The following is a 27633-nucleotide window of genomic DNA, read 5'->3' on the forward strand; positions in this document are numbered from 1 at the left end:
TTCAAAGGTTTTCTTGGGGGGCTGAATTCAGCATCTTACATCTGGAAAAAAAAAAAATAAAAGTCATTTCCTTCACTTTCTCTTCCCTTCTTCAGGCTACATGTGGCCAGGACACAATATCTGCTCTAGTGACTAATCAAAAGCTGTGGCTGGATGAAAGCTGAGTGCGTGAGTGGCATGTGCAGCTCAGGATTTATTGCAGAAGTTGCACGGACAGCTTGCGTGGATGCATATGACACAGCTAAGTGCAAGCTTGCCAGGGCTGGAATATCATTTCGTGGAGTAGATGTGAATTTGAAAACTGTTGCTTTTCCTTTCTCTTATTTTCCCATTTTTCTGTCCCTACTTGGTTTATTTTCCTTTGCCCTATATTGCAACATACACCATTTGTGTATATACATTGTACCCTCAAAAATGCACCTTGTATTTTCTTTCCCTCTCCTGCTTTTTCTTTTATTCTTTGTAAACAATTCTTTCCCTTCTCAATCTCTCTGTCAGTGAGTTTGTGTGTCATTTCTTGGCTCTCACGTGCTGGCACAGTGACTCAATACCACATCACCTCTTCCAAACGCTTGGTCTGCTGCCTTTGGGTCCAGATGCGAAGCTTGCCTGCTAAGGAGAGCTTCCTTCTTTCATTGAAGCTCCAGGTCTAAGGAAAATAAGGGCTTCTGGAATGGCACAGTAGTTTCTCTTAGCTTTTTTGTTTGTTTGTTTGTTTGTTTTTGTTTTAGCAAGGAGGTGCATCTGGCCTTTAAAACTGGTGTATTTTCTTTGAACTGCTGTCGCTTCTGGTTGTGCCGTGAGCCCTGGGGGCTTCTTCCCCTTCTGTCCTGCCCCTCCTTCCACCATGTACGCAAGTCCACTTAAATTTTGCTGTCATCTTAGGAACCTTTCCTCCTGTGACCTGTCCTGCTCTCTTCCTCACCACGAAGGCTGAGCGCTGCTGTGTCTATTTGGGATTGAATTTCAACTCGTAAGCCCTCCTGAGCAGCACTAGACCCACATGGTAGCAGTTTTCTGGTAATATGAGAGTTGGCGTGACCCGAGTCCAGCCTGCTCATGAGCTGTAGGAGAGTCCCTCAGCATCTCTCCAGCTCTGTGCAGGGGTACTGTAGCTGAGCAGTCCCCTGTTCTCTTCCACGTGTCATCGCCTGGAGGCAAAGCAGATGAGACAACTCGCTTTGCCCTAGAAAGCTGCTCCTGTTGCCCATTAAGTGGCCTGGATCACCATTTGGATTTTCAGCCAAAAATCTTAACCTCTGTGTAAATTCTAAAGACAAATCTGCATCATGAAATAATTTCAGGAACTCTGGCTAACTACTGCCCATTTACTAACTTTTTTTTTTTAATTTCTGGTGTTTAACAAAGCAATCACTGCAAACAGGCAAGTCTGTGGTGGCCCAAAATAGGAGTTAGGTTTGCCATCACTTTTTCTTCAGTAACACCATCTGTTGTAGAGTGAGACTGGTCATCCAGATGGCTGTTCAACTGAAAAATTTAGCTTTTGGGGCATTTGAGTTTAACTAAAAATTTTCATTGCCTCTGGCACCCATTGAAAGGAAAATAATGAAGTTGCTTTATATATACAAAATGAAGTAGGATTTTTGTATAATCAGTTCTTGTAAGCTTTTGTTTCACTTCCCTTTGTCCCCCCAGCACTTATCCACCCCATTTTCTGATCTACTTCTAGCGTCCTGGTGACTACATGATCTTCTGGGCTGCTGAAACCGTGTGGCCTTGGTGGCATCTCCGGCCACGTTCAGGGACCAGGCAGATGCTGCAGGATGTGTGGTGGATAAAACCCAAATGTAACATCCCTGCCCAGGCATGCAGGCTTCATGTGTGTTTGCTGTCAGTACCTTGGGTGCTCCTGAAATTTGGTGCCCTCTCCTCAAGCTGTGTCAGTTCAGGAATTTGCAGTTACTCCACCTTTTGGCTTGTTAGCACATTTGATTAATTTTCTGCAGCTCTGCTCAGACCTCTCAATTTCACTTTGCTTCTAATTAAGCTAGCTTTGGGCTCTCAGGTCTGTTGGAGTGGGATATATTTTAATTCATCTGTAAACCTGCTTCCCTGTTTTTTGGTTAATGAAATAATCTTGTGTTTTGTTCTTTTGGGAGTAGGGAAAATATTTTATTGGTTACCTGCATTTTTTGCTCTTTTGAGTGCTCATCATATTGACGTCTTCCAAAACACAAATCTTTATTCTACAACCAATTTTTATTTGATTATATAATTAAAACAAAACAAAAAAAAAATTCTTCTTCTTTTTTTTTTTTTTTTTTTAATAAATCTGCAATTAAAGAATTAAAGTTTATTATTTTAGGTGCAACAACTCAGACTGAGCATGTGTTAGCAGCTGGGCCATGTTAGGTGCACTGATGTGAGAGCTGAGCCTTTCTGTGCGCCAGGAAAAGGAACTTAAGGATATTCACTGCGTGGCAGCCAAGTGTGTCTCCTTGATGCTGATGTGTATGTAAAATCCAGCAAGAATTGGAAGGACTGAAAGTAAAGACTTTGCATATATTACTTGTGGATACGAAGCCTTCATTTATTTTACTCAAGAAACTTTCTTTGCTCACCACCACCTTGCAGAGGCAGAGTACCTCTTGTTACTATTACTGTGGTTTTTTAGGTAGCTTTGTTCCTTCCTTGCTTTTGACACTGCAGAACTATTATAAAAATAGTCTCCTTGTGAGCAGGCAGCATCCTCTGTCTGCTTTGCACGGGCTTGAGGAATGCACAGGGCGTAAAGGCAGCGGGAGGCTGGCCACAGCTGCACCCAGCAAGAGTTGTTCTGCAGCATGAATGAAAAAGAAATCAGGAAGTGCCACCGATTTTCTGGGAACACGTCTCACGTATGGATTAGGATAGCAGCAAAGGCTCTTCATAGGAAACGTTGCAATTAGAGACCGTCCTAGGGCAATATCCTATGGTAATAGGATACAGCAATGTTGTCTTCTGTTCTACCGAGGGATGAAGAAACGAGGATAAAACCCTGGTTTGTGGTGTAGCAAGGGGGAGTAAGAACATAACATGTTTTGTAAGTCTCTGGTGAAGTTGTGAAAGATTCTAGTTCTGTTCCTAGCACTGTGCACGTAGCCTTGTTTCCCTCAGAGGGCTGAATTGGTGGTGTGCTGTGGGATTTATTTCCTTGCCCTTTACTTAGGGGCTTTCCCTCCAGGACATCTCTGTGTGTCGTTGACTGACAATTCATTAATTTTTACTTTGCTTCCTATGTTCCCTGAAGGCCAACATGCCAGACCGCATTCTGCAGTGCAGGCTTTGTGCTCTCTTTTGGGCAAACCCTAGCTGTCAGCCAGATAACTTAGATGTCCTTAGGAGAAAAGGAGCCTGTGCTTTAGGAGCCTGTGCTTTAGGAGGTGATTGTATTGTGGATTGTATGGTGGTTTCATGCTGTTTGAGCAGTGATTAAGGAATCAAATTTCAGGAAACTTCACAATGGTGAGAAGTCTGTAGATGATGGTTTGTAAGTCACAAGTTCGTTTTTCTTGGAACAGAGCAACTTTGGTTTTTTTTGTTTTTTTGTTTTTTTTTCCTCAGTAGGCATATTTGTTTTCTTACAAAGTCAGTAAAATGTCAGTGAGACTAACGAGGGCTTTCTCTACCTCCACCAAGTTTTGGCAACTGCTCTTCAGGAACATACACTTCTAACAGGGAAGAGTTTAATCCACCTAGTGTCCAGTAATATAAGCAGTGTCCTGTAACTTCAGCAGAAACAGGTAAAAGACTGCTAAAATCAGTGTTGATAGGCTTTGTTATCCATAAAGATGCTTTGAGAATAATGGTCCTTTTGAAATCCGTATTTCCTCGCTTCCCAAAGCAAACCTTTATCAAACCTAATGTCAATTTTTTCAATATCAATATCAATATCAATATCAATATCAATATCAATATCAATGTAATATCAAATTTGTTACCTTTATTAATGTAAGATTATTTTTTTTTCTTCTCTTCTGGCCCAGCCACTCTCCTAACTCATAGGTTTTGTTGATGTCTAGATGGCCACCCATGTCATGAGTAACAAATGTTAACTCTGGGCCTGTTTGGGTACTCTCAATACCCACTGATAGATTTCCAAATATTCTCCAGTCAGTAAGATAAAAAGGAACAGTTTTACTTTGCCTTTGCATTACTGGTTCACGTATATAAAGATGTCGACCTTGCAAAACTGCCAAGTCCTGGGTTTCTTGTAGTGAACCTTAAGGAGTAATAGTTGTGCTTGCTGTGGGCTAGGCACCGGGATTTCTTGCACTTTTCTGTGATTCCCTGTTACCTTAACCCTAATCAGCTCTGGCTTCCTTCAGCTCTGTTGGCTCCTTCTGCATCTGTATGAGTACCTGTGTGCATGAAAACCCTGTTAGCAAGTTCAGAACCACCGACCACGATCATAACATCTTGCTCTGTCAGTCGTGGGTCCTGTTTTAATGTTCCCGCATTATTCAATTTTCTTGATTAAACTGACAAATCTCTCACCAATATGTGGAGACAGTAAATATAGAGGATAAAAAGAAAACCTGTCACAACTGCAGGTAAGGATTCCCCAAAGGGATCTGAGTAATACAGTGCCAACAAATTATTTTCACAAGGGGTATATTTATTACTTAGCTGCTGATAAGATGTGAGAAGCGTGCGGGCTGTCATTTCATTTCACTATAATTCTCCGTGATTTTTCAGTAGAAGTATAGCACTGAGGACTTTATCTGGAGTGGTTATCTCCAGAGCTTGTGAGCACATGGCTGTGGACGACTGGAATAGATTAAACAGTACCAGGGTGGTTGTGTCAGAATGGTACATAATTGGTATTTGAGGAACCCTAGCCCAATACTCTCACTTTTTCAACAAAAAAATAAAGAAGGTCATGGGAAGGGCTGTGCTGCGCTGCTTCTTGATGTGTTCTGGGATTACATCCACTAATTTCGAGCTATACTGCAATTCACTTTTTGATTTTTGTCTATAACAGCTTGGATGGATGCCTAGTTTATAGATTTGCCTGCATATGAAGTTTTGTTATTTTCATGTCTTGTAATTGGTTTTCCAGTTTGTACTTTCCACTGAGCATTGCTTCTACTTCTGAAACTACTCAAGGTCCTTTTTCAAAATCTATTTGATCTAATGATATTATTAAAAAATATCTACAAATTACAGAACAGTTTCATAAGGTACGCATTAATGTTTTATTTATGGAGCATGTTGTGTCTGCTCTAGAACATCTGAAGTATTCTTTTCATGGTTTACTACTGATGTCCGAAAGTGAATGCAGGTTTGTGGGGGACTGCAGCTAGATTTGTCTTTCAAAATCTGTTTGATGCATGCAACAAAATCTTTTATTTTGATGTGTAACCTTTTGCTTATGTCCTGTAAAACAAACAAGCAAACAGGCAGAGGTCCCAGTTGTTGAATACACTTAATGCGCTAGTCAACTCTTCATTTCCACAGTCTCTCTGCTTCACGCACCAGGCATGCAGGGGATTTGGAAGTGCTAATTCCTCATTTTGTTTTGCCTTGTTTGCTCCAACACGTGAGCAAACATGCATTGTTTGCTCCAACAGATTATGATTTCTTTCTGGAAGAATGCTTGCATTGTTTTTCAGGGGCAGGGGGCCTCTGGTTTTGCTGCTGCTTCCACTTCTCAGAGCCGTGCTTGTGGCTTGCCCATATGGTAGGATATTTCTGTGTTATTTCATTAAATGCTGTCTTCACATAGGATGGTCTCACCCTGCTGTGCTAGCTGTAGTGTGATGCGTGTCAGGCATTTGGGTATGATCAGCTAGACCTGTTTGCATGGCGAAAACATATTTCTGGCACAGAAATTTTGACTTATGTTTCTAGGAAGTTGGAGCCAATTATTCCATGGTTATTGTTTAGAGTTCTTTTCTAAATATATCCCATTGCTGATAGCCAACAGTAATACTGGGCTCTTCCCTATAGAAGTAATGTCTTGTGTCTCCTAAGTGTAACCATTTCAATTACTCTAATCTTTTTCTCCAGCTTTGTTTTTGCCTTCAAATCCAATCAGTCACCTGAGCCTCCCTCATCGTGTCCATCTTGTTGCATCAAATACTAATTCTTTGATCTTCCTGCAGGGTACAGCTAAATGGTGAAGATCCTTCTCCATCTGGTTTATTAAATGAGCGGTGCCAACTCCTGTCTCTGCTCTGCCAGTGATGCCAGCTTTGATTACTTGCCTCTTGTCTTCTCCTTCAGGCTCCTTATACTTTCTCTCATCCTGTTTCTATATTTAGGAGGCCGGTGCAAACCTGAAGCTGTAACTTTGCTCTCTTCCAACTTTCCTTTTTAAACCTGACCTTTGGTTTGATATTTATAGATTACTCCCATATGTCATCGGCTAGGTAGGTGAATAGGGTCTGGGACTTCTGCTAAACTCTTTCACCAATACCTTGTTTTCCTAGTCACTCTCAGCAGTATTTCTGCATTGGCTGTCTAACGTGAATATTGCAAATATTCTGTGACACAGCAGTGTTGTCTTCAATACGTTTCTATTCACTATTAAGAAGGATTGAGCTTGGACTACAATTCCTGTTTTTTTGTCTACTGTGATCCCCAAAAGAGATTATTTGGTCTAAGAATAAGAAATAGAAAGAATTCACAAAATTTTCAGTTTACTATTTCTCTTTGGATGTCATCACATTAGCAAGCTGGTGGCTGTGGAGTCAAAATACACCTCAATAAGAAATCTTGAAACCATTGCACCATTTGATTCTAGACGTTTGTGCACAGGACAACAAAATAAATTTGTCAGATGGGGGAGAATAATCACATGAATTAATTTCTACCAGGGATTCTGCCCTTGCATTCCCCGGGGATCCTGAGAAGCTCACTGCTATTTCTCTGTTTCCCTGTTTTCGAGCAGAGGTAATATTTTTGGAACGTCAACGTCGTGTAACATTGTATGTTGTTTGCTGAAGAAAGACATCATTAAAAGTTGACTTTTCTAAATGGTGATTAGGTAGTCAATAATAAATTCTGCTGGAATTTGCCTGCGCCAAAACCAGTGACAATCCTATCATGCCGTAACAGCGGGTGGCTACTTCTGCTAATTAATGCACTATATAACCATGGGGCTTTATTAAGTAATAAAATATGGAGTGTGTGATTGGTAAACTCTGCTGGGTTGAGATTCTGGGTTGTCTTAGCAGAGGTGTGTTGGAAGAGTCTGGCAGGAGGCAAACAGCAGAGAATACAGGTCATTATTTTGAATACCTTATTTTCAAAGGTAAATACTTACAAGCAATTGGTAGCTCAAATCATTTGGATATTGAGTTCAATTCAGTAACAACTCACCATGAGAGACTTGAAGCCTCTGGAAACAGTGTGAAGGAGCCTGAATTTCATAAAAGTACAAGGCTTTTCCTAGGTAACAGCTCTTTATTATCAAGGAGAACATGAAGATTAGAAATTGGGTGCTGGGATTTGAAGGTGATTGAGCCAGAAGTCTGAGGTTTGGAAAAAGTGAGCTTACAGGGATGTAAGGAAAGCTTTAATAGTTGTTCTATAACCTGTGTATTGCTTGCTCCTTTTCACGGAGTAGACTGTGGTCCTTTGACGAGGGTCTTTTCTCTCTCTCTCTCTCTCAGTATCTCCTCCAGCAGTCTCTAAAGAAGGAAACAACTTCCAGGGCTCCCAGTTTCAAGCTCTGAGAAGGCTGCAGTTACTGCTGGGAGAGCCAAAAAGAGTTTGAGGGGACCAGGGATTCCCTTGAGCAGGGATTCAGCGCTGCCCAAATGCAGCCAGCACCTGGAATCCAGTATGCTGCTGTGCTGGGTTCATCTGAGAGGTCATCTAAGGCTGTATGTAACTCCACGAAACTGTTTGTGTTTTCTCTCTCTTGCTCTATTTAGTTTATAATGCTGAAAATTGAGGAAAAACAGGAGTTTTATGCTGCAGTGTCTGAGAGAATTCTAATATTTGAGTGTTGCCAGAAATGTGATGTGAATGGGCGTACCCATGAGAAAACTTAGCAGAGCTACTTGGGATAATAAGTGCAGCTGCAATTTATGATTTTAGAAACAAATGTTTTTCAGAACCTAAAATTAGGCTTCTATCATGGTAAATCTTCGTATGGTACTTCTCAGTAACGCTCAGCGGTGGGTTCTTTTAACCCTTTCCCATTTAGAGCAGTACCTTTTATTCCTCAGATATTTTGAAGTTACTGTTAGACTTAGGAGTTAGAGAAAAGGTGACAGAAAAGGTGACAAGGAACTGGAGAGCACCATCGTGAAGCATCAAAGACATTGAGGTAATGCTCGCCCTTCAAACTTCCCAGAGAAAGGAAAGGAAAATGGCATTCGTTCCTCTGAGGGCCTTCTCCACAAGGTGTCTAAATTGAAACAGCGAGTGTAATTGGTCATACATAAAATTGGTCTTCATAAAAGAAAATAATAATAATAAAAAAGAACAATTTGAAATGTGTCAGCTCAACAAGTGATGGTCTTGGCTGTATATCTGTCTAAGCTGAAGATAATAGAAAGAGGATGCTGTTGCTGTTAAGTAAATCTAGTTGAGTAAAGAAAACGTGATGGTATTTCAAAGCCCTCAGATCAGTTTGATGTGTTTTGGAAACTGGGGGATATTAGCGAAAGTATCTGTGGGACTTGAAGGGGGTTTTAGTGCAAGTTTGTTTTTGGCTGCGAAATTCTAACCACAGATATTCTGTTTTCCACCTCCACCCAGGTTTTTCAGAAAGACTTGACAGGAGTTAGCAGGGAGCAGAGCTCGGGAGCTGGCAAGGTTTGCAACCCAGCCTGGCCATCGGGGTTTCAGAAGGATGCTGCCAGATGTGTCCATCTCCCAAAAATGTTTCAGTGTTGTCAAAACAGGAATTCCCAAGAAATAAAATGTTTTATCAGGATCTTTGCTACCAGGCCACTCAGTAGGTTCAGAGCTCTGGTTTTGAGGCAGCAAGACGTGGCACTGTGTGATGTGCACGGTCATGTCACCATGCCATCAGCTGCTCATTGCAGGTAAACAGCTCAGCGGTTGAGGCATGGATCGAGCACCGTGCTGTTAAACCAGGAGTTTTGTTAATGCTGTTATTAATCAGTGTATGGGATCATCGTAAGATTCACCTGCAAGTCAGTGAACCTTTATGTTCATGCAGATGAGTATTAAAAACCCACTTGTGGGGCCGGGTACAAAGGCTTTGCAAGCTTTAGCTTGTCTTTGGGCTGCACTTCGAGAACAACTGCTTTAAACTATGTGATGAATAGTTATGAACTGCATATATTCAGCGTTGTTCTGTAGCATTCAGTGTTTGCTTATAGACAAGCTAGGTTTGATAAAAATACCATTTCCAGTGAATTATTTACTAACTCCACTGTGCTTACATGTAAGTATAGTACAGAGTATTTTACAGAAACAACTTTTTGCTTGACAGCTGAAACTGAATTCAAAGTCTATGTACAAGGTTGTAAAAAACCAGTTCTGCCTCTAAAATTGTATGCTACCCTTCTCTCTGAATACATATGGTTTTTAACAGATTTTCTATTTATAAAGTAATGTATGTGGTCTCAGTGTTAACAGTAGCCATGAGCAATCACTAACATAATTTTCCTGCGTAATGTTCTGTAGGAGCTAAAATTTATTCCTATTTGACATTTCAACACCAGGAAGAAAATTCCCACTTGTCGTTGGGTTATTGTTCTGCAGCGCTACACAAGGTGGGCTTCAGCCTTTTCATAGCCTGAGCTTTAATGTATATGTGGGTGCTCTGGGCCTCGTATCATCTTTGTGGCCCTTTGTGGACTTTTGTGGACCTTCTCCACCATTCTTCTGACACAACTGTTGGTGCACTCATGTCTCTTTATTAGGGCCCAAAAGTGTGCATTTAAATTTACTTATTGACCGTCAAAGTCATGATTGTTGTTGGACCTTCTGACCAAAGCCTCCAGCCTGCTACCTTTCATCCAAAACAATTTCCTTTAGCAACCTGGATGAGCTAATGAAACGGAAAGAAAATTGTGTTGTTTCAGGCAGTCCCTCTTCCAGCAGAGACCCTGATAGGCACTCTTAATTAGGTTATAAAGAGATCCATAAAATAGAAAAGCAGAGTGGAGAATAATCTTTTCTCTCCCCTTTAGCAGATGATGAAGGAATCATCATATATCCAGGATTAAATAGAGAACAAATCCTCAAATAATAAGCAAAATAGCATGAATAAGTAGAATATATTGAAGAGCACAATAAACTTGATATTTAAAACAAAACAGCAAGAGGGGAAATGTTGCTGTTTGACAGCTGCTTCTCTTTTCTTTTTGAGGAAAGAAAAAGACTTGAGTTCTTAAGACATAACCATTTTCTTGGGAAACCCCTGCATTTATTTCCTGGTAGCAGCTGCCATGTGCTGGGTTTTCTCCTGCACAATCCCAGAGGGACCAGCAGTATGGGAAGATCCCAGAACTGATTCAATCATTCTCCCTTCTATGCTTTGCATTGGAAAGAGTTCTTTCAGCCTGACGCTCTTCATTTACCAGGAATAGCACTAATTGCATGGAGAGAAGCTGTTCGGGGGTAATGTGGACCTACTGGGGGATTTTGTATTTCGTCTGATTTAGATGATGAAGCTTTTGGGAGAATCTGCCACAGTCAAAAAACACAGCTGGGGAAAGAGTGCTCATGCTTGGCATGACATTTTGCCATGCTGCTCAGTATTAGGACTAATTTTGAGGAGTTATTGTAGTGTTGTAATAAGCTTTAAAAATATTCTGTTGCTGAAAGGGACATTTCTGCTTACAGTGGATTTTCGAGCTTGAGACTGACAAATTCAGATTATAACTATGCAGTGACAGGCAGACTTAGCCTGAGTTTTGAAAACTCCTTTATTTGTCAAATCAGTGTACACTACTGGTTAAAGTAACCTGAACACTCAAACATTTACATTTCATTTTGTGTTTCACGAATGTCACTGTATAATGTATGAACTGCGTAGGCAAATATAAAGATAGTTGCTTTCATGTGGAACTACTCAAACCTCTTCCTTAAGGAGAAAGTAAGTGGTATCCCCTCTGTACTATTTTCACAAAAACACTTTTTGTTCTCTCGCCCTCATTTTTGTTTTCCACTCGAACACAGAACGTATTGGGTTTTATTTCTTGCTAAATGGAACATCAAAAAGGAGTTCACTATTCTACAGAAATGAAATCTGTGGGAGTAAGAAGAGCATTTGTGTAGTGAAGATGTTTCAGAGTTTCGGTTTTCTTCAGAAAATAAAGGGGCTCAATGAGTGTCTTGTGGTGGCTTTCGGTTTGCTCACTGCTTGAGACTGCACATCCAGTCAGGTCCTTTGCTCTTTCTTTTCATATCCCTTGAAGCAGTCAGATTTTAAAGCCTGTTGTGTTGTGTTTTTTTTTTTTTTTTTCCCCTGCTATTGAATTTCATGGAAATGTTGCCACTGATTTTCAGTGAAAACCCCATAAACAACAAAAAAGATCACTAGATTTCTCTATGTTCTCTCTTGTATTTCACTCCTGGGGTTTACTTCTGTACTATCTATGGAGATAATACTAAAGTTCTTCTACTGTCTACTTTTTACAGTTAAAAGCTCTCCCCTTTTATCCCTCTAAATGTTTGCCTTTGGTGCTAAGATACAGTTCTTTCTTCTGCACTCTTCAGGGGCTTTTTCCCCCTCTGTCATTCACGTTCCTGTCTTGTGGGGTTTTCCTAGACTGCCCCTGTATTCCTGCTGACCCTTAAAGCCTTATTTTTCAATCTGTAAAATCACATCTCCATGCGACTTTGTTTGTGTTGCAGCACAAACCTATTAGCAGAGAAAAGCAGTTCCTAAATATATTTCTGTTTGAGATAGGCTTGGTTTTCAGTTGTCTTATGGAGGACGTTGCTTGAAGAGTGTACTGCCTTAAAGGATGTGAGGTGTAGAGAAGAAAGGGAGGAAGAAAAGCTTATCTTTGGTTTTGAAAGTCTCCCTTGACTCTCCTCTATCTTCTTCTGCAATTACCTGATTAAAAGGAAGTTTTATCATGGGTAGGCCCAGTATCCTCCTCTCCCTTCAGGTCACTAGAAGCTGTTGGCTGTGTGCCACCCTTTACCATGGCCATGGTTTTGGAAGGGTGAGGAGCCTCCCCTTACCATCCCCTAACACTCTGCAGCCTGTGCCAGAGGAAGTTCAAGTTTCCAGTGTCACTTCAATGTGCGTTCCCGAGTGTGGGAAGCCTTCACCTTCCCTGTTCTGCACTGCAACGAAGCAGAGTCTTGGATGCACTAAAACGGTACTTGGCCCTTCCCATAAAGCTGGGATGCTGCCTCACACCTGTTTGTGCACAATAATTTTATTGTGAGCGTTCATTACCAGTAATAATGAACGTCATTAAGTGGAGAAGGTATGAAGGCCAGATAAGACGTCTAGACATCTGGCTGACTATAGTTTGCTTATATATTGCTAGCCCCGTGGAGCCTCTTTGATTCTCTGCTTCCCAAATAAAGAAACATATTTTGTATGTGTGTTTGGATTTATTTACATCCTTCCTGTAGGTATAAAATACATCTGTTAGCAGTGAGATTTTTCAGTCTGTCCTGTGTGCTCACTAGACGCCGGTTGTTGCGGGGTCACCGAAGATATAAATATGGATTCTGCTCAAGGCTGAGGAGCCAGGAGTTGAAGAAGAAAAAAATAAAAAGAAACTGTGTGAATCCAGAAGTTTTGCAGCTGCTGGCGATTAGGATTGTCACTGGCGTCCCTTCCAGGAGCCCTCCTCTCACATACCTGGGGTAGCGTGCGGCAGGCAGCTGCGGTCCCATGAGGCAGGGATGTGGACACAGGAGGAAGGAGGTCGGTCGCTTGTGTTGAGCACGAGGAGGCCAAACAGGTGTGTGACTTCTGTGTTCCCTCAAGGTACCGTCAGCTGCTGGAGAGTCAGCCTAATGCCTTTAAGAAAGCATCTTTTTCGGTTGAGGAGCAGCTGCTAAAAGCTTCCACTTTATACTGAAGTTTGGAAAGGCTCGTGCAGGCTGTTCCTCTTTCAGTCTTGCAGTCCCGGGATGGAATTCATTGGATTTGCTTCATTTGATCATTTTACCATTAACAGTTGCTTTCTGCTTCTTGTTTGACAAACCGTATCTAATCCGTGCTATTTTTTAAAAACTTTTGTGGTTTTAGGAGAATTCCCATGGTGTATGTGTACTGAATATTATAATGAAACACAAACATATACGTGTTAGTTGCATCCTGCAGCCTAGCGCACGTATAATTATGTCAAAGCTATTATGCTTATTTGGTAAAGCTTAATTTTAATGAATGCCTAGTACTGATTAGATGCAGTTTTCCAAATGTTGATTTAAATGGAGTCCATATGGTAACGGAGCGACGCTGTTGTCTCTTTCAAGGGGGGTTTTCTTGGTAAGGCCAATGGTCTCTGCAGTCTCTTGTACACTCTGCTACACTTCTGCAGATGCTACACCAATTAAAGGTGGGTGCAAGTAATCTGGAAGAGTTTGTATAACTAGACTCCAAATGTTTTATCCCTGGTAGCAGACAGCTATGTTATCTTCCATAGTTGTACAAAATTATATTTTTCTTCTTAGTTTCTCCGATTTTCCTTTGTGTATTCATATTTTGTTTTCAATTTAACAGCCTTGCTATTATTTCAGCTTGCAGTAAACCAACAAATGAAATCCTACAAAGCCAATATAAAAAGCAAACAAAGCAAGAGAATATTTGGGACAAATGATGACAGAAACACAAAATTAAACTCGGTTATTTCTTTCATATTTTGCCAAGTGGCTGTAAATGGGGAATAGTCTTGATTTTATTTTTGAAAACCTAATTCATCTCAGAAGATTAATAATACTTTTGACATTTTGACTAATTCTGTTACAGTTTAGGACATTTTGGCCTCTCTGTCCAGATAATGGTGAGGCTTTTGGAAGAATGTACACAGTCTGAGTGTGCACAAGGACATGCTTTGTTTTGTAAGACCTCTGCTGCTGCGTGCTTCATGATGCTGGAAAATGCTGGAGTGGAGTTCAGCTTTTGCCATGCTGCTTTTAGTAAAGATACTGCAGTGAGGCAGTCACGATTAGCTGCTCTCCATAGCTAAGCATGAGATGGAGGTGTACGGTTTCCCATCTTTTATGCTACAGGGTGTCCCATTGTTCCTTTAAAATATAAAGCTTTGTTTGTCAGGGGGAGCCAAAGGAGGAGGACACAGTCCTATCACCATCAGTTAAGGCTGTGATCTTGCTATGGGTAAGCTAGGGATTAATGCAGTCGTAGGGCTATTTAAGAAAGCATTTTGTGACTTTGATGAATAATGAAATAGCTGACCTAATACAAATGTTGAGTTTACATGTGCTTGGTGTAGTGGATATGGCATGGGACCTGAAGAAAATCCATGGTCCTGTATGTGACTGGAATTTCACAACTCAGTGGAACGTATGCTCAATGTTAGGGTGTAAACCAAGCTATTCAGACAACCTAGATTTTGTATTTTCCAGCCCTAAGTTTCTGTACAGGGTTAGTGTGAAGAATTGTGCACTGGGAGGTGTGTATCTATATGCACGTGACGGCTGAAATAGCTCTTTGTAAGCTTTTGTATTCGAAGGTTTTTGTTTCTTTGTTTTAGAGTCATGTTAGAGTTCTTGTAACACCGTGCTTGCTTTTCCCTTTAGGAGAAAAAGTTGTCTTCACCTGGGGCTTCAGCTCGAGGTGTGTTTTCTATCAGAGCATCCAGTTTAGCTCGAAGCACTGGTTCTTCAGTTTATTTGTCCTTAGGCATTTTAGCTTATCTCAGAGATAAGGGTTCGCAAGCAAGGAACAAAATAACGAACCACGTGAGGTCAGCTACCACAGTAAAAAAGTAGTTAGAACTGACCTGACACCAGCAGCACATCCTTTCATCAACAGCTTTTAGTGTCTGCACATTTGATTATTTTACTTGGAAGAGAAGCTAATTAGCTAGCAGCCTCTTGACTGTTCTTATCCCTCCTTTGCACTTTCCTGTAAGATGCAAACCGCATCTGTTTCGTGCTGCTTACTTGACATGCACCTTGAGCAGAGAGAATATTTTATTTGTGGGAGCCTCTCCTCTGCTGTTGTTATTTGTACTGTGATACTTCTCTTAAATACCTTCCAAGATGTGAAATCCAAGTGTTTATCAGAAGCAAAACCCAACAGCTTTATTTATCTGAATCTTGACAGCTGTTGAATAGGAATGTCAAGACCGAATGATGATGACTTTTTATTACCATGAATAGGTTTATAAAGAACGAGTCTTGCTCCATGTGTTCAATTTATTTAAACAGTTTAAACACGGAGATGAGGTAATCCAGTAGATCTAAAATCTGAAGAACAGGTGCTTTTGTTAAAAAATAAAATAAAATAAAAAGGGACATAAAAGCCCAACCTCCTCTCCACTACTGAACACCAAACTATGGGATTAGAGTATGGGTATGTTAAATATTACATGATGTAATTACGCTTAATGTTTTCCAAAATGAGTTTAGGATGACAGCATCACGACAGTGTACTTTTGAAACACCAAAGGCCGGCATCACCCCCAGGTGTGTAGGAGACACTGAAGGTGCATGGTGCCTGCCCACAGGTACAAACACTGCAAAGACCAACAATGATCCTGAGTCAGGTTTGCTTTGTGACCCCCCTTTCAAGCTGGTGCTTTCCTTTCTTTTCTTTTTTAATGGGGGCAAGGAATGGAAAGTGCAAGTCTGATTATTATTATTTTTTGTACAATCCTTTTTCTTCAGAAAGAATATCCACAGTCATGTTTGTTGAGACACAGTGAAAGAAATCTTCCTTGTCCACTGCTACCCAAATTCTCTCTCCCAAATCACTTGCTCTTTGCTCTGTTCTGAGCCAGATGCAGGACTGCCTCTGTCCCTCTTCATCTTTTTACACACAGGGTCTCATTTCTTCTCTAGTTTGTTTGCCTAGTTCTTGCTCAAGTCTTGGTCAGTAATGATCATATGGTCACTAGCTGTTAAGTTTTTGGTTATCTCTGCATAAAAAGGGTGTAATTTACTTAGTATACTCTTTGACACTTTATTAAGCAATTTAATATGTAGATATACTGGACACATGGTGTGTTTTGCATGCGTGTAGGCTTTAATGAGGTATATCCCAAGATGCTCAGTCCCTGCCATGGATGTTTCCTAGTATCAGAGTATATGAATTGGTCTTCTGGCAAGAATATACAGTCCTGTGATACTTCAGTGGTAATGCTGAGTCTATTTTCCTTTTTGTAACAGTCACTTGGATGCTCATTCATTCATGTCGTGGTATCACCTGAACATTGCTGGCTCTACCTGCCTGTGGCAAAATCTCATAATTTGGGTACTTGGGTTTACCATAGCAATCTTGGCAGAGGACTGGTTTGAGCATAAAAAAGACGAGACTACCAGCTGTCTTCAAGGTTTAATTTTTGTGCTAGCTACAGTAAACGCTCTACCTGCAAAAGTCCATTCATTTGAGTTATGTTAGCATGCGTGCATCTCCAGAAGTTGGCAGAAGCTTTATTCACAGTTGCTGTGGAGCACTGGGACCGAGCATCTGAAAGAAATGGAATTGCTCCTTACATCGGAGCAACAGTTTTAGGGGGTTCTTTTGTTGAGCATCTGGGAAATAACGGGAGAAACGAAATCAATACAGGTGGTGATAAAACTTGAATTACTGCAGTTCAGCAGTTCCACAACATGTTAGTACTGAGCCATTATCTTGCCAGAAGACACAGGTGAATGGGTTCATTTAAAATGAGTGGAAAGTGCTTGTTTCTGCGCAGTTGTTGAAATGTAGGGTTTTTCTGAACATTAATACATAAAATTGTCACATTGTGGGTTTTGTGTTTTTTGTTGTTGTTGTTGTTGTTTTTTCCAGTGTGTTGTTTTATTTATTTATTTTTTGAAAGTCTAATGGTTTATATTCTATGTATATCCCCAAACACTCAAAGAAATATTAAACATATGCAACAAATCGTTGTAGTTTAAACACCAGGGCTGGGGACTGTTACAGGGGCAAAGGGAAAGAAAAAGGTATGTAAGATCTGAACTTGTAAATCCCTGTGAGTGCATCCAGCTCAGGAAGGATTATATGGCACAAGAGATTTTTCCAACCTTGATGTTTGTCTGGAGGCTGGGGAAGCCTGGTTATTTTAAAGGTGAGCTTCTGGTCACCCCATCTGCACAGCTGATGAGGTTCCAGCCATCCTATGAGGTTCAGACATAAACAGCAAGGAGCAAAAACTTCTTAAGCTGTTGCCACCTAATAAAGAGATCTGTCCACGTTCTGGGGCAGCTCCCATGGAAGCTCAGTACATGATTTTTAGTATTTTCTTTTCAAATAAATGCTTTTGTATATCTGATCTGCTGGTTGTGTTACTCATTACAGTATGTTTTAATATTGTTGAGATAAGGATTTATTCTTCTAAACAACTAGAACTGAGTAATCTCTCCCATTTTATCAAATCAATTATCCCTAGAAAGTGCATCTCTCCGCACAACTCCTCCTTAATATCTTAATATCTTATGATATTAAGTATTTTTTCTAGATTAGAAGATGTAAAAAACACAGATTTTTTGATTTTGTTTGTTTAAATATGTAAAAATATGTTTCTATGTCTTTTTTAAAAAATAAGTGTCTAATTCTGTTAAATTATGTGTCTGCTGCTGTAAGTAGGTTCATAGGTGAAGATTTTCATGTATTGGGCAAACAGCTTTGGGTGTCCCTGCTTGAGCAGGTGGTGGGACCAGATGGCCTCGAGAGGTCCCTGCCAGCCTCAGTCATGCTGTAATTAATATATGGATAACATATAATTAATATATGGATAACATATAATTAATATATGGTAAAAGCTAATGTGAAGAATGTCTGTAATCTGGCTTGAGAGCTTTGACTAGCCTTCCTTTGTAGGTAACATGTAGGTAAAGGTAGGTAAAAGAAATATAGAAATTACTTTTGGAAACTTAATTCCACAGACATTTCACTGATGGTCATTATTTAGTAACTGAGATAAATGGAGTATTCATAAGGGTACTGAGGAAGCCTTGACATGAGTGGGTATTTTATGTATATTGGAAACTTGGTTCTCAGGTGTTCTCGGAGTCTGTCCTCATCACAGGCTCTGAAGCAAGGAGTGGTGGTCCCAATTTATGAGAGGGAAGAGAAGGACAGGAATGGTTTAATATCAGGAATTTGGGCATACGTCTACATCCTGATTTCTTTCTTTTTTCCTGCATACAGTTTTTCTGCAAATCTGCTCTAAAAATCTCAACCCAGGCACCAGAAAATAAGAAATAGATAAATAATGGCTAAATGTGAAAAACAAAACAAAAACAAACAAAAAAACTTGGAGGAACTTATTAAGGAACTTGTGTGTTAAGTTGTTGGTTTTTTCTTTTTGATTTCTTTTAAAATTTCATCTCCACAAGACACAGCTATTCCTATGCTTAAGAGACTGAGGCCTTTTTGTCTAGCAATGCATGTTTTTCTTCATTTGTGTGTAATTTGTTTAAAGTTTACTGATTTTTCTTTTTAATTTCATTTATTTCATCAACAGTTAGTGGTTGGAGTCTCAAGTGTGTAGAGAATGAGGAAGCATATGTTTTGTTTGTGGTCTCGTTGTCTTTTTTTTTCTGAAGTCTGTCATATTGGTGCTCTTCAAAATAGGTGTGTTTTAGATAGCTAGTCTGATAATTGAAATAAATGAAGTAGTGAACTTTAATTTCATTACTTGTCATAGGAAAAAAATGCACTTACACTTACTTTTGCTCATTTACTGACTTTTTGTTTTTTTCTTCCTGATGAAGCAGCGAAGGAAGTGTGCTATCAGAGGACTGACTATTGTAGTGTCAAAGCATAATGTTGATCTAAATAGTGCTGACACAGAGTAATTTCCCAGGCATACAGATTGGTGACAGTCAGATATACCAATTAGTATTAAAAACAATTCAGGTATTCTATCAAAAGATTTATTTCCACATAATAACTGTATTCCTTTTGAAGGTATGCTTGGGGCTGGCAGTATGCTTTTTAAAAATTCTACATTGATGATAATAAGTTACAAGCTAAGCTGTTAACACTATATTTTTATTTTTCTTCTCTGTAGCCCACATACCGGGTGGCAGAATTATCAGTCTGGTGTACCCCGGATTCCCACTGCTTGTATCTCTGTGGAAGATGCTGAAATGATGTCACGGATGGCTTTGCGGGGCACTAAGATTGTTGTGTACCTGAAGATGGGGGCCAGGACCTACCCAGATGCTCCTTCTTTCAACACTGTGGCAGAGATAGTTGGAAACAAGTACCCAGAGCAGGTGAGTGAGAATATATGAGAAGAAACTTATTTTGCTCTTAAAAAATATGAAACAAACCCAGAGAACATCACTTTTTAAGAAATGAGCACCTCTTAGTCACTTATTCTTCCTCATTTCAGATATCTCAGCATTTCATTCTTTGCCAGGTAGCAGGTTTGCAACAATCAGGCTCGGTCCTGATGTACTGGGATGTACTGATGTACTATTTTACAAGACTTGTAAGAATTATTGTATTCGAAGAACAGGAAACTCAATGAAATTGTACACAATTTAACCTCCTACATTGTTTCCGTAGCTTAAAGCTCGCATTAACTAGTGCCATCTGCACAGATGCCACAGAGCATGTATGGAAGCAGAAGTGAAATCCTAGCACTGTAACAATACAGTTATTATTCTTAATAACTAAAAGAAAGTTATGGTTACCATAAGAATTTTTGCTCTGAGTTTGCATGTTGTTCTGTTTATAATCTACAAACAGTTTCTTTATCAGCCAAATAAGCCAGATTCTGCTGTCTGGAAATAAAATTGTTTGCCCGAGTTTTTCTTCAACTGTAAAAGTGAATACAGAATGTCAGTTTAACTTTTTTTTTTTTTAATATTTTTTTTTCTTATGCAGGCCATTGCTGCATTTAGCTGGAATTGTATGCATGTCAGGTTGGAGCAGTAAGCCATCAACACTAAAAAGTAGCTACAAATTCTGTTTGAACACTGGTTAATCCTAAATTGCTCGTTTCCATTTTAAGACTTTCTTCTTGCTTTCTCTTTTCTTCCAATTTTGTGGCCAAAAATCATGCAGACTAAATTTGTTGTGCTGGAGGACTTGTTCTAATATGCGGTCTTCTATGTCGGCTTACAAGACAGAATGAATTTTCTGGCAGTGTGGTATATCAAGAAAATGCTGATGCAGCCTCACTCACAGCAGCACTAGGGATTGTTGCTAAAGTGTATCTACTGAGCCATAATTCTTTTTTTTTTTTTTTTTTGTAACCATTTTACTTTTCTAGCTTCAATGGAAAATCAGAATGAATATCTCCGTCCTTTAAACCAGCCGTAGTTCTTACAAGGGTTTTACCTGTTCCGAAATAGAAATCCTGTGGCTGTGGCTTGTGAGGTCTCAAAATCCTTGGTGTTAGCACAAATGCACAATTTCAGCAGCTTGATCGCTGGGCAAGGAAAAAAAAAGTAGTAATCATTTGTGGTTGATTGGTTTAGCTTTATGAAACACGTGGACTGAGTTAAAGATGGTGCCCTAACTTTTAAAGAAGGGAACAGCTAATTTAATGATATGTCATCTGAAGTTTTTAGTAATGCTTCTGATCAGCTAACATGCTATCTTCCCTGAATTTGGTGGATTTCAAAATTACGGCATTTCAACTCAGATTATAAAATGTCCAAATGTAACCTTCAAGTATGCTTAAAGATGCTTGCATGCATTTTATTTTCCCTTTGCTATATGACTGTGCTTCTTTAAGTGCTGAAATGGATGGTGACCGCTTCACTTCTTACTCTGAGAAGCTCAGGTTTTTGAAACACTGGGTAAAGGCTTATTTACAAGCCCCCTGCTGATGTTAATGGGAGTGGTAGCGTACACACTTTGAAAAAGTAACCAAGAAACAGAAAAATAAAACAAGTGAATGTTTAGTTTTTTATAGTACTCAGTTCCTCTCGGAACCTTAATAGGTGCTTCAGCACGCTAATTCCACTTTGTTACTCCATTAAAAATTGGAACCATCTAACTATTTGGACAATAAAATACACTGCAGACCCAAAACTCTTACAATGTCCTTTATACCAGAGTGTTTGGAATGCGTTACAAGTCCAGCAGAAGAGAAAGGTGCTGTTTCCGTGGGCCAAAATTTCAATTTAAGGTTTAAACTGAAACAAAAGCTAATCTGGATCTCTGAACTCGGGGTGAGAAATTAGCAGCGGGTGGAATAGCTATTACAAAGGTCTGAAGTCAGAGAGTTGCAAATTAGGCTGCAGTCTGTGAAACACGATCACAGATATCACAGCTAATTATAAGTAAAAAACCCTGAAATATAATGGAAAACGAGGGTCGCCATGAAATGCAGATGGAGTCTGGTGAGAAGTGACACGGTTCTCGATGTAACTGCACGTTAGGAACGTTTGTACTTGTCTGTGTATTGACTGGAAGTTAATATACTGCCTGGGTTATAAATAATTCATTAATGCCTCCTGTGAGATTTTTGCATGTTTATTAAACGTAATCACCAAGAACCGAAACCATAATTGTCTGCAAATTCGATCTGTTGCAAGTGGAGTTGATTGTTGTTATTATTTGACTGCTCTTGCAGCATGACCAGTTTGGTGTCTCCTTTTTAAGTCTTTTTTCCATTTGTTTTTTGTTTGTTTTTTTTTTTTTTTTTTTTTTTTACATATTGTATTTGACAGTGGAGGGAAGAGGGAGAGGTCTAAATGTTATTGAAAACAGAAAATAAAGTTGAAATACTTTTGACATATTTTCCTACAAATTTACTGTATTTTAGACTCAGTGTTCTTGAACTTTTGTAATACGTGCTTTTTTTTTGCAACTGCAAGAAACGTTTGTTATCATGACAGCTGGTGGAATTGCTGAACTTGCAGACCTCTATTTAGGCTCCTGTGCTTAACTTTAATGCATCTACAGTTCTGAATAACTTAAAGCAATAAAAGAAATCTAATTACTGCTTTGTGGAAGCATCAAGCTCTCAGGAACGTGTGCACCTTCAAAACCAATTGACATGACTTGAGTGCAGGTGTCCTGTTGCTTTTTGAGGAAACTCTGCTCCCAGTAAGAGTTGGCTGAACAGTTAAACCAGAGGTACTTCAAGTTTCTCCTCTGATATATATCCTTTCTGTTTGGCCAGCCAGCAGCAGTAAACAAATGCTTCAACATCAATTTCTCCGTTCCAATGTGGCCAGCCAGTAGCAGTAAACAAGTGCTTCAGCATCAGTTGCTCCAACTAAGATAAATGTACTTTGAAACCTACCATAAGCTGCAACTTTGCACTACCAAGTTTTTAAGGGGTGTATAAAAAATCTGAAGAGTAAAAGTAAGTGCACTTTATCACGCTGCCAGTAAAGTCCCCCATCTCATCAGTGTCTCTGTTCTATTTCTCCTTGTATTATCCTTTCTATGTCAAGGAAGCACTGCTTTCCCCAGACAGCACCCATAAAGTCACAGTGGGCATGACTTCGTGTTCTGAGCAGAGACATCCAACGTCCTCACTGTCACTCCTGAGGTGCTTGTTTAGTGCCCGCTGAAGCCTGAATCCCTTTAAATGCCCAAAGGAGGTGAGCCTGTGCTCACAAGATAATGAATTCAAGATCAAGCTTTTCTACATACAAGTAGTTCGAAACAGTGAGAACAAACATGCTATGACTTGATGCCCTGGCAACCTTCCTGAGCTTGGAATCACATTCTCACGGTGCTTAGGACAGCAGCAAGAGTGGAAAACCTGTGGGTTGTGGGACTTAACATATTTCAGCCTGTACGACTCCTGAGAGTTGAGCCAAAGAGTTTGTGAAATGAAAAAATATGGTAGCAGAGCCTCCTCAGTTCCAGGCTATTGCAGAGGAGATCCATTTGCAGCCTGTTCCTGACTTTTGTTTTGGGAAAGGAGTTTTTGAAGCACATCGTTGAACCTGGGACAATGCTGCTAGCATCCTTTTGTACTGCCTTGTGTACTGGTGAGATGTTTTGTATAAACTGTGTAAGCTGACACTGGAGACTGGCTGACTGAGAAATTCACAAGTTAACTAGTGTGGTTTTCATTTGAAATTCAGGCAGAGCTGGCAGTAAAACATGTTTGTCTTTTCTGTTTAGTACAGATGTAACACGATTGGTCTTAAAGTGCAGAAGCAACCATTCCCATCTCTGGGGAAATGATATAAATAGTGGCTGTTTCTTGTTAGTCTGGCTTCAATGTACCTAATGTGCCAAACACTGAACCACAAAATATTTGATTAACTGCAAAGGTATCAAAGTGGATAAAGATATAATTCATCTATAATCCTGACTTTCAGTATCTTTCCGTACTGCGTATTTCTTGGTGTGCAGTGCTGTTTTACTTATCTTACAGTTACTAAGTGATGGGAAAACTGTTTCCTAAGCGCCCTACAAAGTACATACCTTTAATCGGTGCTCATTATTCTGTGATCTAGCATAAATACTGTAGAGCACAAAAAGGGGGGCTTGTGAGTGACTTTTTTAGAATCCTGAATAGCTGTTCCAGGAATTCTGCACTGCTTTCTTGCCTCCTGTTTTTATGGAGTGCCATATCTACAAAAAGTACCGCTTGAAAAGTGACTCTATTTTGAACACCATGGGCATAAAAGACCATGAAAAAATGTGATGTAGTTCTGTGCCAAGTTTGGACAGCACTTTGAAAGTAGAAGTCCTAAGAGTGACCTGAGAAAGAGAGATGCTAAGGTAATGGATTGTGAATTTTTCTATCAGTTTGTGATTGGTGGAACAGAATCTGTTCTACAAAAGAAATAGCAGCATATTTACTTTTTCATTCTTCTTCCTTTCCCTATTTCAAAAATCAGCCCTGTCTTGGAATTTATGATACTGGGCAAAACTCCAGGGAACAAGAGAACATGAAAAATGTCCAGGCTTCTGAGTCTGTTAGGCATTCATGCACATAAGGAAAGAAATAATTTGTAGACCTCTTCCCCACTCCCCTCATCCCAAAAAGAAAAAAAGAAGAAAAAAAGAAATAGGAAAAAAAAATGCTTCTCTAAAGATGTGTAATACTCAGTACAATGTTGTTTTATGGCCTGGCATCAGTTCTACACATGTTAACAAAATGTCTATCCATCAGCCCTTTGATGTGGCTTCCAGATATCCCTATGCTCAGACTAAACCATGCATACAATGGAGTTTGGAGCAGAGATGTTTTCAGAACCTAGTGCCATCACGTTATGGCTCCATTATCACATTTTCTCCATGTGGATTGTTTTGCTGTTCGTTCCAAAACGTTGAAGGGTTTGTGAGTTCACTTCTGTGAGGCTGTCTTGTGCGACTGTAAGTTGATGCTTGTCACAGCTACCCTCAGAATTCAAGAGATGGTTATGGAGATTGGGTTTTTCTGAGTGCCAGCCCATTACTTCATGATAGCGTACTGGGGGAAAGGAGATGAAAGAGAAACAGTGAAAAAGAAACCAGAGAAAGGGTGAAGAAGAAACATTGCCATTGTTAGGAAATGTTATATTTTCTTTGAAAACTTTGGGTCAGTATTTGCTGAAAGAAATAGTACCCTATATATGTTTGTGTGCGTGTTTTATTAGTAACAGGACTTTGTACTATTATTTGGGGGATAGTTTTTATGGCGTGGCTTCCAGGAGTGGCAATACTGCCATCACTTGTTCTTAAACAGAGGTCTTGTCATGGTTAAAACAGGTAAATTAATGTGAAACTGATATGGAGGAAGACTTTTCTTTGTAACCTCACAATTTTTCAGATGTTTTCTTTGTTCAATCTGCTGGAAGGCCTACAAAATTGTAAGTCTAAAGTGCATGCTAAATTTTGTGGTGTATAGAGATTGCCAAATCTTCTAAAACTTGAATTGCCCATTTAAAACCCAAAAGCTAACTAAAAGCATTTAATTCTTCTGGGGAGAACTTGGCAGTAGTTTTTCTTTGGATTCTGAATGAGCAGTAAGCATTTAAGTAGGCATTTCTTCTAGAAATCTCCTTATCTATGTATGCAACAAATACATCTTACAGGTAATTTGTATGGACGTGACTGATGTTGTTAAGGGGCAGTGGTCAAAAAAACATCGTACCACTTTAGATTGTGTTTGAAATATCAGTGGAACAAGTGAATGTGTGTATGTGGACGAAAGATTCAAAGTGGCTTACATTTTTTAAAAAAAGATTCTTCTGACAGTTTTGCTGGAAGGCAGCAGTTCACATTCACCAGTGCAATGTGATCTTTGTAATGTTCAGACGTTACCAAAACGACTAGACCGCATCTATAAACAGGGAGCTGAGAATAGGGAAAAGGGCCTGGTCAGCCATCACTACGGATCTTTGAGAGGGTCTTAGAATCATAGAATCATTAGGGTTATACAAGACCTCCAAGATCATCTGCTCCAACCACCCCCCTACCACCAATGTCACCCACTGAACCATGTCCCTGAGCACCAGGTCCAACCTCTCTTTGAGCACCCCCATGGACGGTGACTCCACCACCTCCCTGGGCAACCCGTTCCAGTGCCTGGCTGCTCTTTCTGAGCAGAAATGTCTCCTCATTTCCAACCTGAACCTCCCCTGGGGCCATTCCCTCTAGAGCTGTGAGAAGAGGCTGACCCCCAGCTCCCCACACCTTCCTTTCAGGTATCTATAGAGAGCAATAAGGTCTGCCCCGAGCCTTGTCTTCTCCAGACTGAACACCCCCAGTTCCCTCAGCCACTCCTCACAGGACTTGTGCTCCAGACTCCTCACTAGCTTTGTAGCCCTTCTCTGGACATGTTCCAAGGCCCTGATGTCCTTCTTGTACTGAGGGACCTAAAACTGAGCACAGTACTCGAGGTGTGGTCTCACCAGAGCTGAGTACAGGGAAACGATCACCTTCCTGAAGGAACAATGTTAGCCTTAATTGCCTTCACTGCCAGTGTCTAGTGAGAGCAGGACCTTCTTAAAATGGACTATGTTGACCTGCTGCTAGGCACCTGGTTATGGTCTAGGTTCCTGCAGTGCCTTCTTCACCAGAATCAATTGGAGCCTGGAAGAGCTGAATGCTTCCCAAAACCCCTTGTCAGGCCTTTGCTCTGTACAGTAATCTAAGCATGGGTTTTAGCTACTCTGCTTCCTCAACTGCAACCTACTAAATTGTGACACTAGAAATTAAAATGTAACATTTAGGTTGCTTGTTCTGTGGGCTAGCAAATTTATCTAAGCACACAGTTTTGTAGTCCTTTTGATGATACCAGTATAAGCAGATACACTGTAATATTTTTTTCTTCCTACCCATTCCTTTGTCTCTACTCCCACACAGCAGTTAGAAGAATTACTATGGGATTTTATTTCAGTAATAATTTACAAATACACGCAGGGTTTAGAGAATGATTGTGAAAACTTCTTTTTTCTTATCCACATTGAAAAAGTTATCTTCTAAAATTGCATTGGATCCTTCTTGCATTCTAATACACAAGAGTATCTAAAGGGTAGTCCTGGGTTTGGCAGATGTAGTACTGGCCTGAGGCATGAAGTAAAAAAAAAAAAAAAAAAAAACACCACACAGTATTGAGGAGGAAGAAGGAAAGAAACTATATTGTACTTTTCATTATGAATAAGTAGGTGCCAGAAATGCTAGTGCCAGGTGTCAAGGATTAGTGTAAAAACATCTGTTCATTACAGGAGTAGTCAAATAAGTGTAGTAATACGCTTATATTTGTTAGGTGCAGACAGTGTGCTACACCTTGTACAAGAGAAGGAGGACTACCAAGACAGTTTCATGTCCTAGTGAGTCTGCAGTCCAGGAGATGAATGCAGTGCTAAAAAATTTACATGTTTTCCACGCAAGTCTAATGGAAAACTGCATGTCTAAAAACATGTGGGTTGGATGATCTGTTCAGTGTAGATTCAGAGGTTCCAACACATGGTACCAATGTGGAGGAAGATCTGGTTGATGGACCTAGCATTGTCACTGAAGTAGAAGAGAAACACTGAAAGCAGTAAAATCTAAAATGTTCAGGCCAGGGCTGAGGTGAAAGTGGGAAATAACTTGGTCAGTCACATTGAAATGTTGACCAAAGTAGTTCAATGGGAGAGGTGTTATGACAAGAAATGTGTGGTCACAGCAGCTGAGAGAAATGATTACTCGGTTATATAGGGTTCATAGTTTTGATGGACACAGACATGGTATGCTTGAGAAACATTGAACTAGCTGCAACAGTGTGGGTAGACTTCACATACTGAGAATTCACTTGTTAGGATTTCAGGCTTCACATTTGCACTTTATAAGAACAAGAAGTACACATGGTGAAAATGATGGGCTGACCACGGTTGCTGGGCTCTTTAAGAGAATTATATTCAACTCCTTGGTTTGCCTCACTAGTATGTGCTTCAAAATTCAGCTATCATTCATTCTTATTATTTTAAACCATTGTTACACAGTTCTTTATACAGTTTCATCAGCCTAAAAAGAGTATTTCAGGCTTCTAAGATGTTAAAGGCCTTGCACTTTGCACTGTAGCTTTATTGTACATTGTAGGCACAACAATGAAAAATCATGTATTGTGGTTTGTCAAAGCAAAAATAATTGTAAAGCACATTATACCAGTAAGGTTTATTCAAACTGATTGTGTA

At 39.9% G+C, this 27633-nt stretch overlaps 1 protein-coding gene across 2 annotated transcripts in view; it reads left to right on the forward strand.

The window, feature by feature from the left end:
* The window catches only part of CPQ (carboxypeptidase Q), a 175968-nt gene that overhangs the window by 23472 nt on the left and 124863 nt on the right, over positions 1 to 27633 (forward strand). For both annotated transcript variants that reach the window (XM_082752480.1, XM_082752481.1), the window contains one exon: positions 19110 to 19317. In XM_082752480.1, coding sequence (XP_082608606.1) covers positions 19110 to 19317 — 208 coding nt within the window. The remainder of the gene's footprint in view (positions 1 to 19109; positions 19318 to 27633) is intronic.

The sequence above is a fragment of the Aythya marila genome (genome assembly GCF_965140915.1).
Source record: "Aythya marila genome assembly, chromosome: 2".
NCBI classification, from domain to species: Eukaryota; Metazoa; Chordata; class Aves; order Anseriformes; family Anatidae; genus Aythya; species Aythya marila.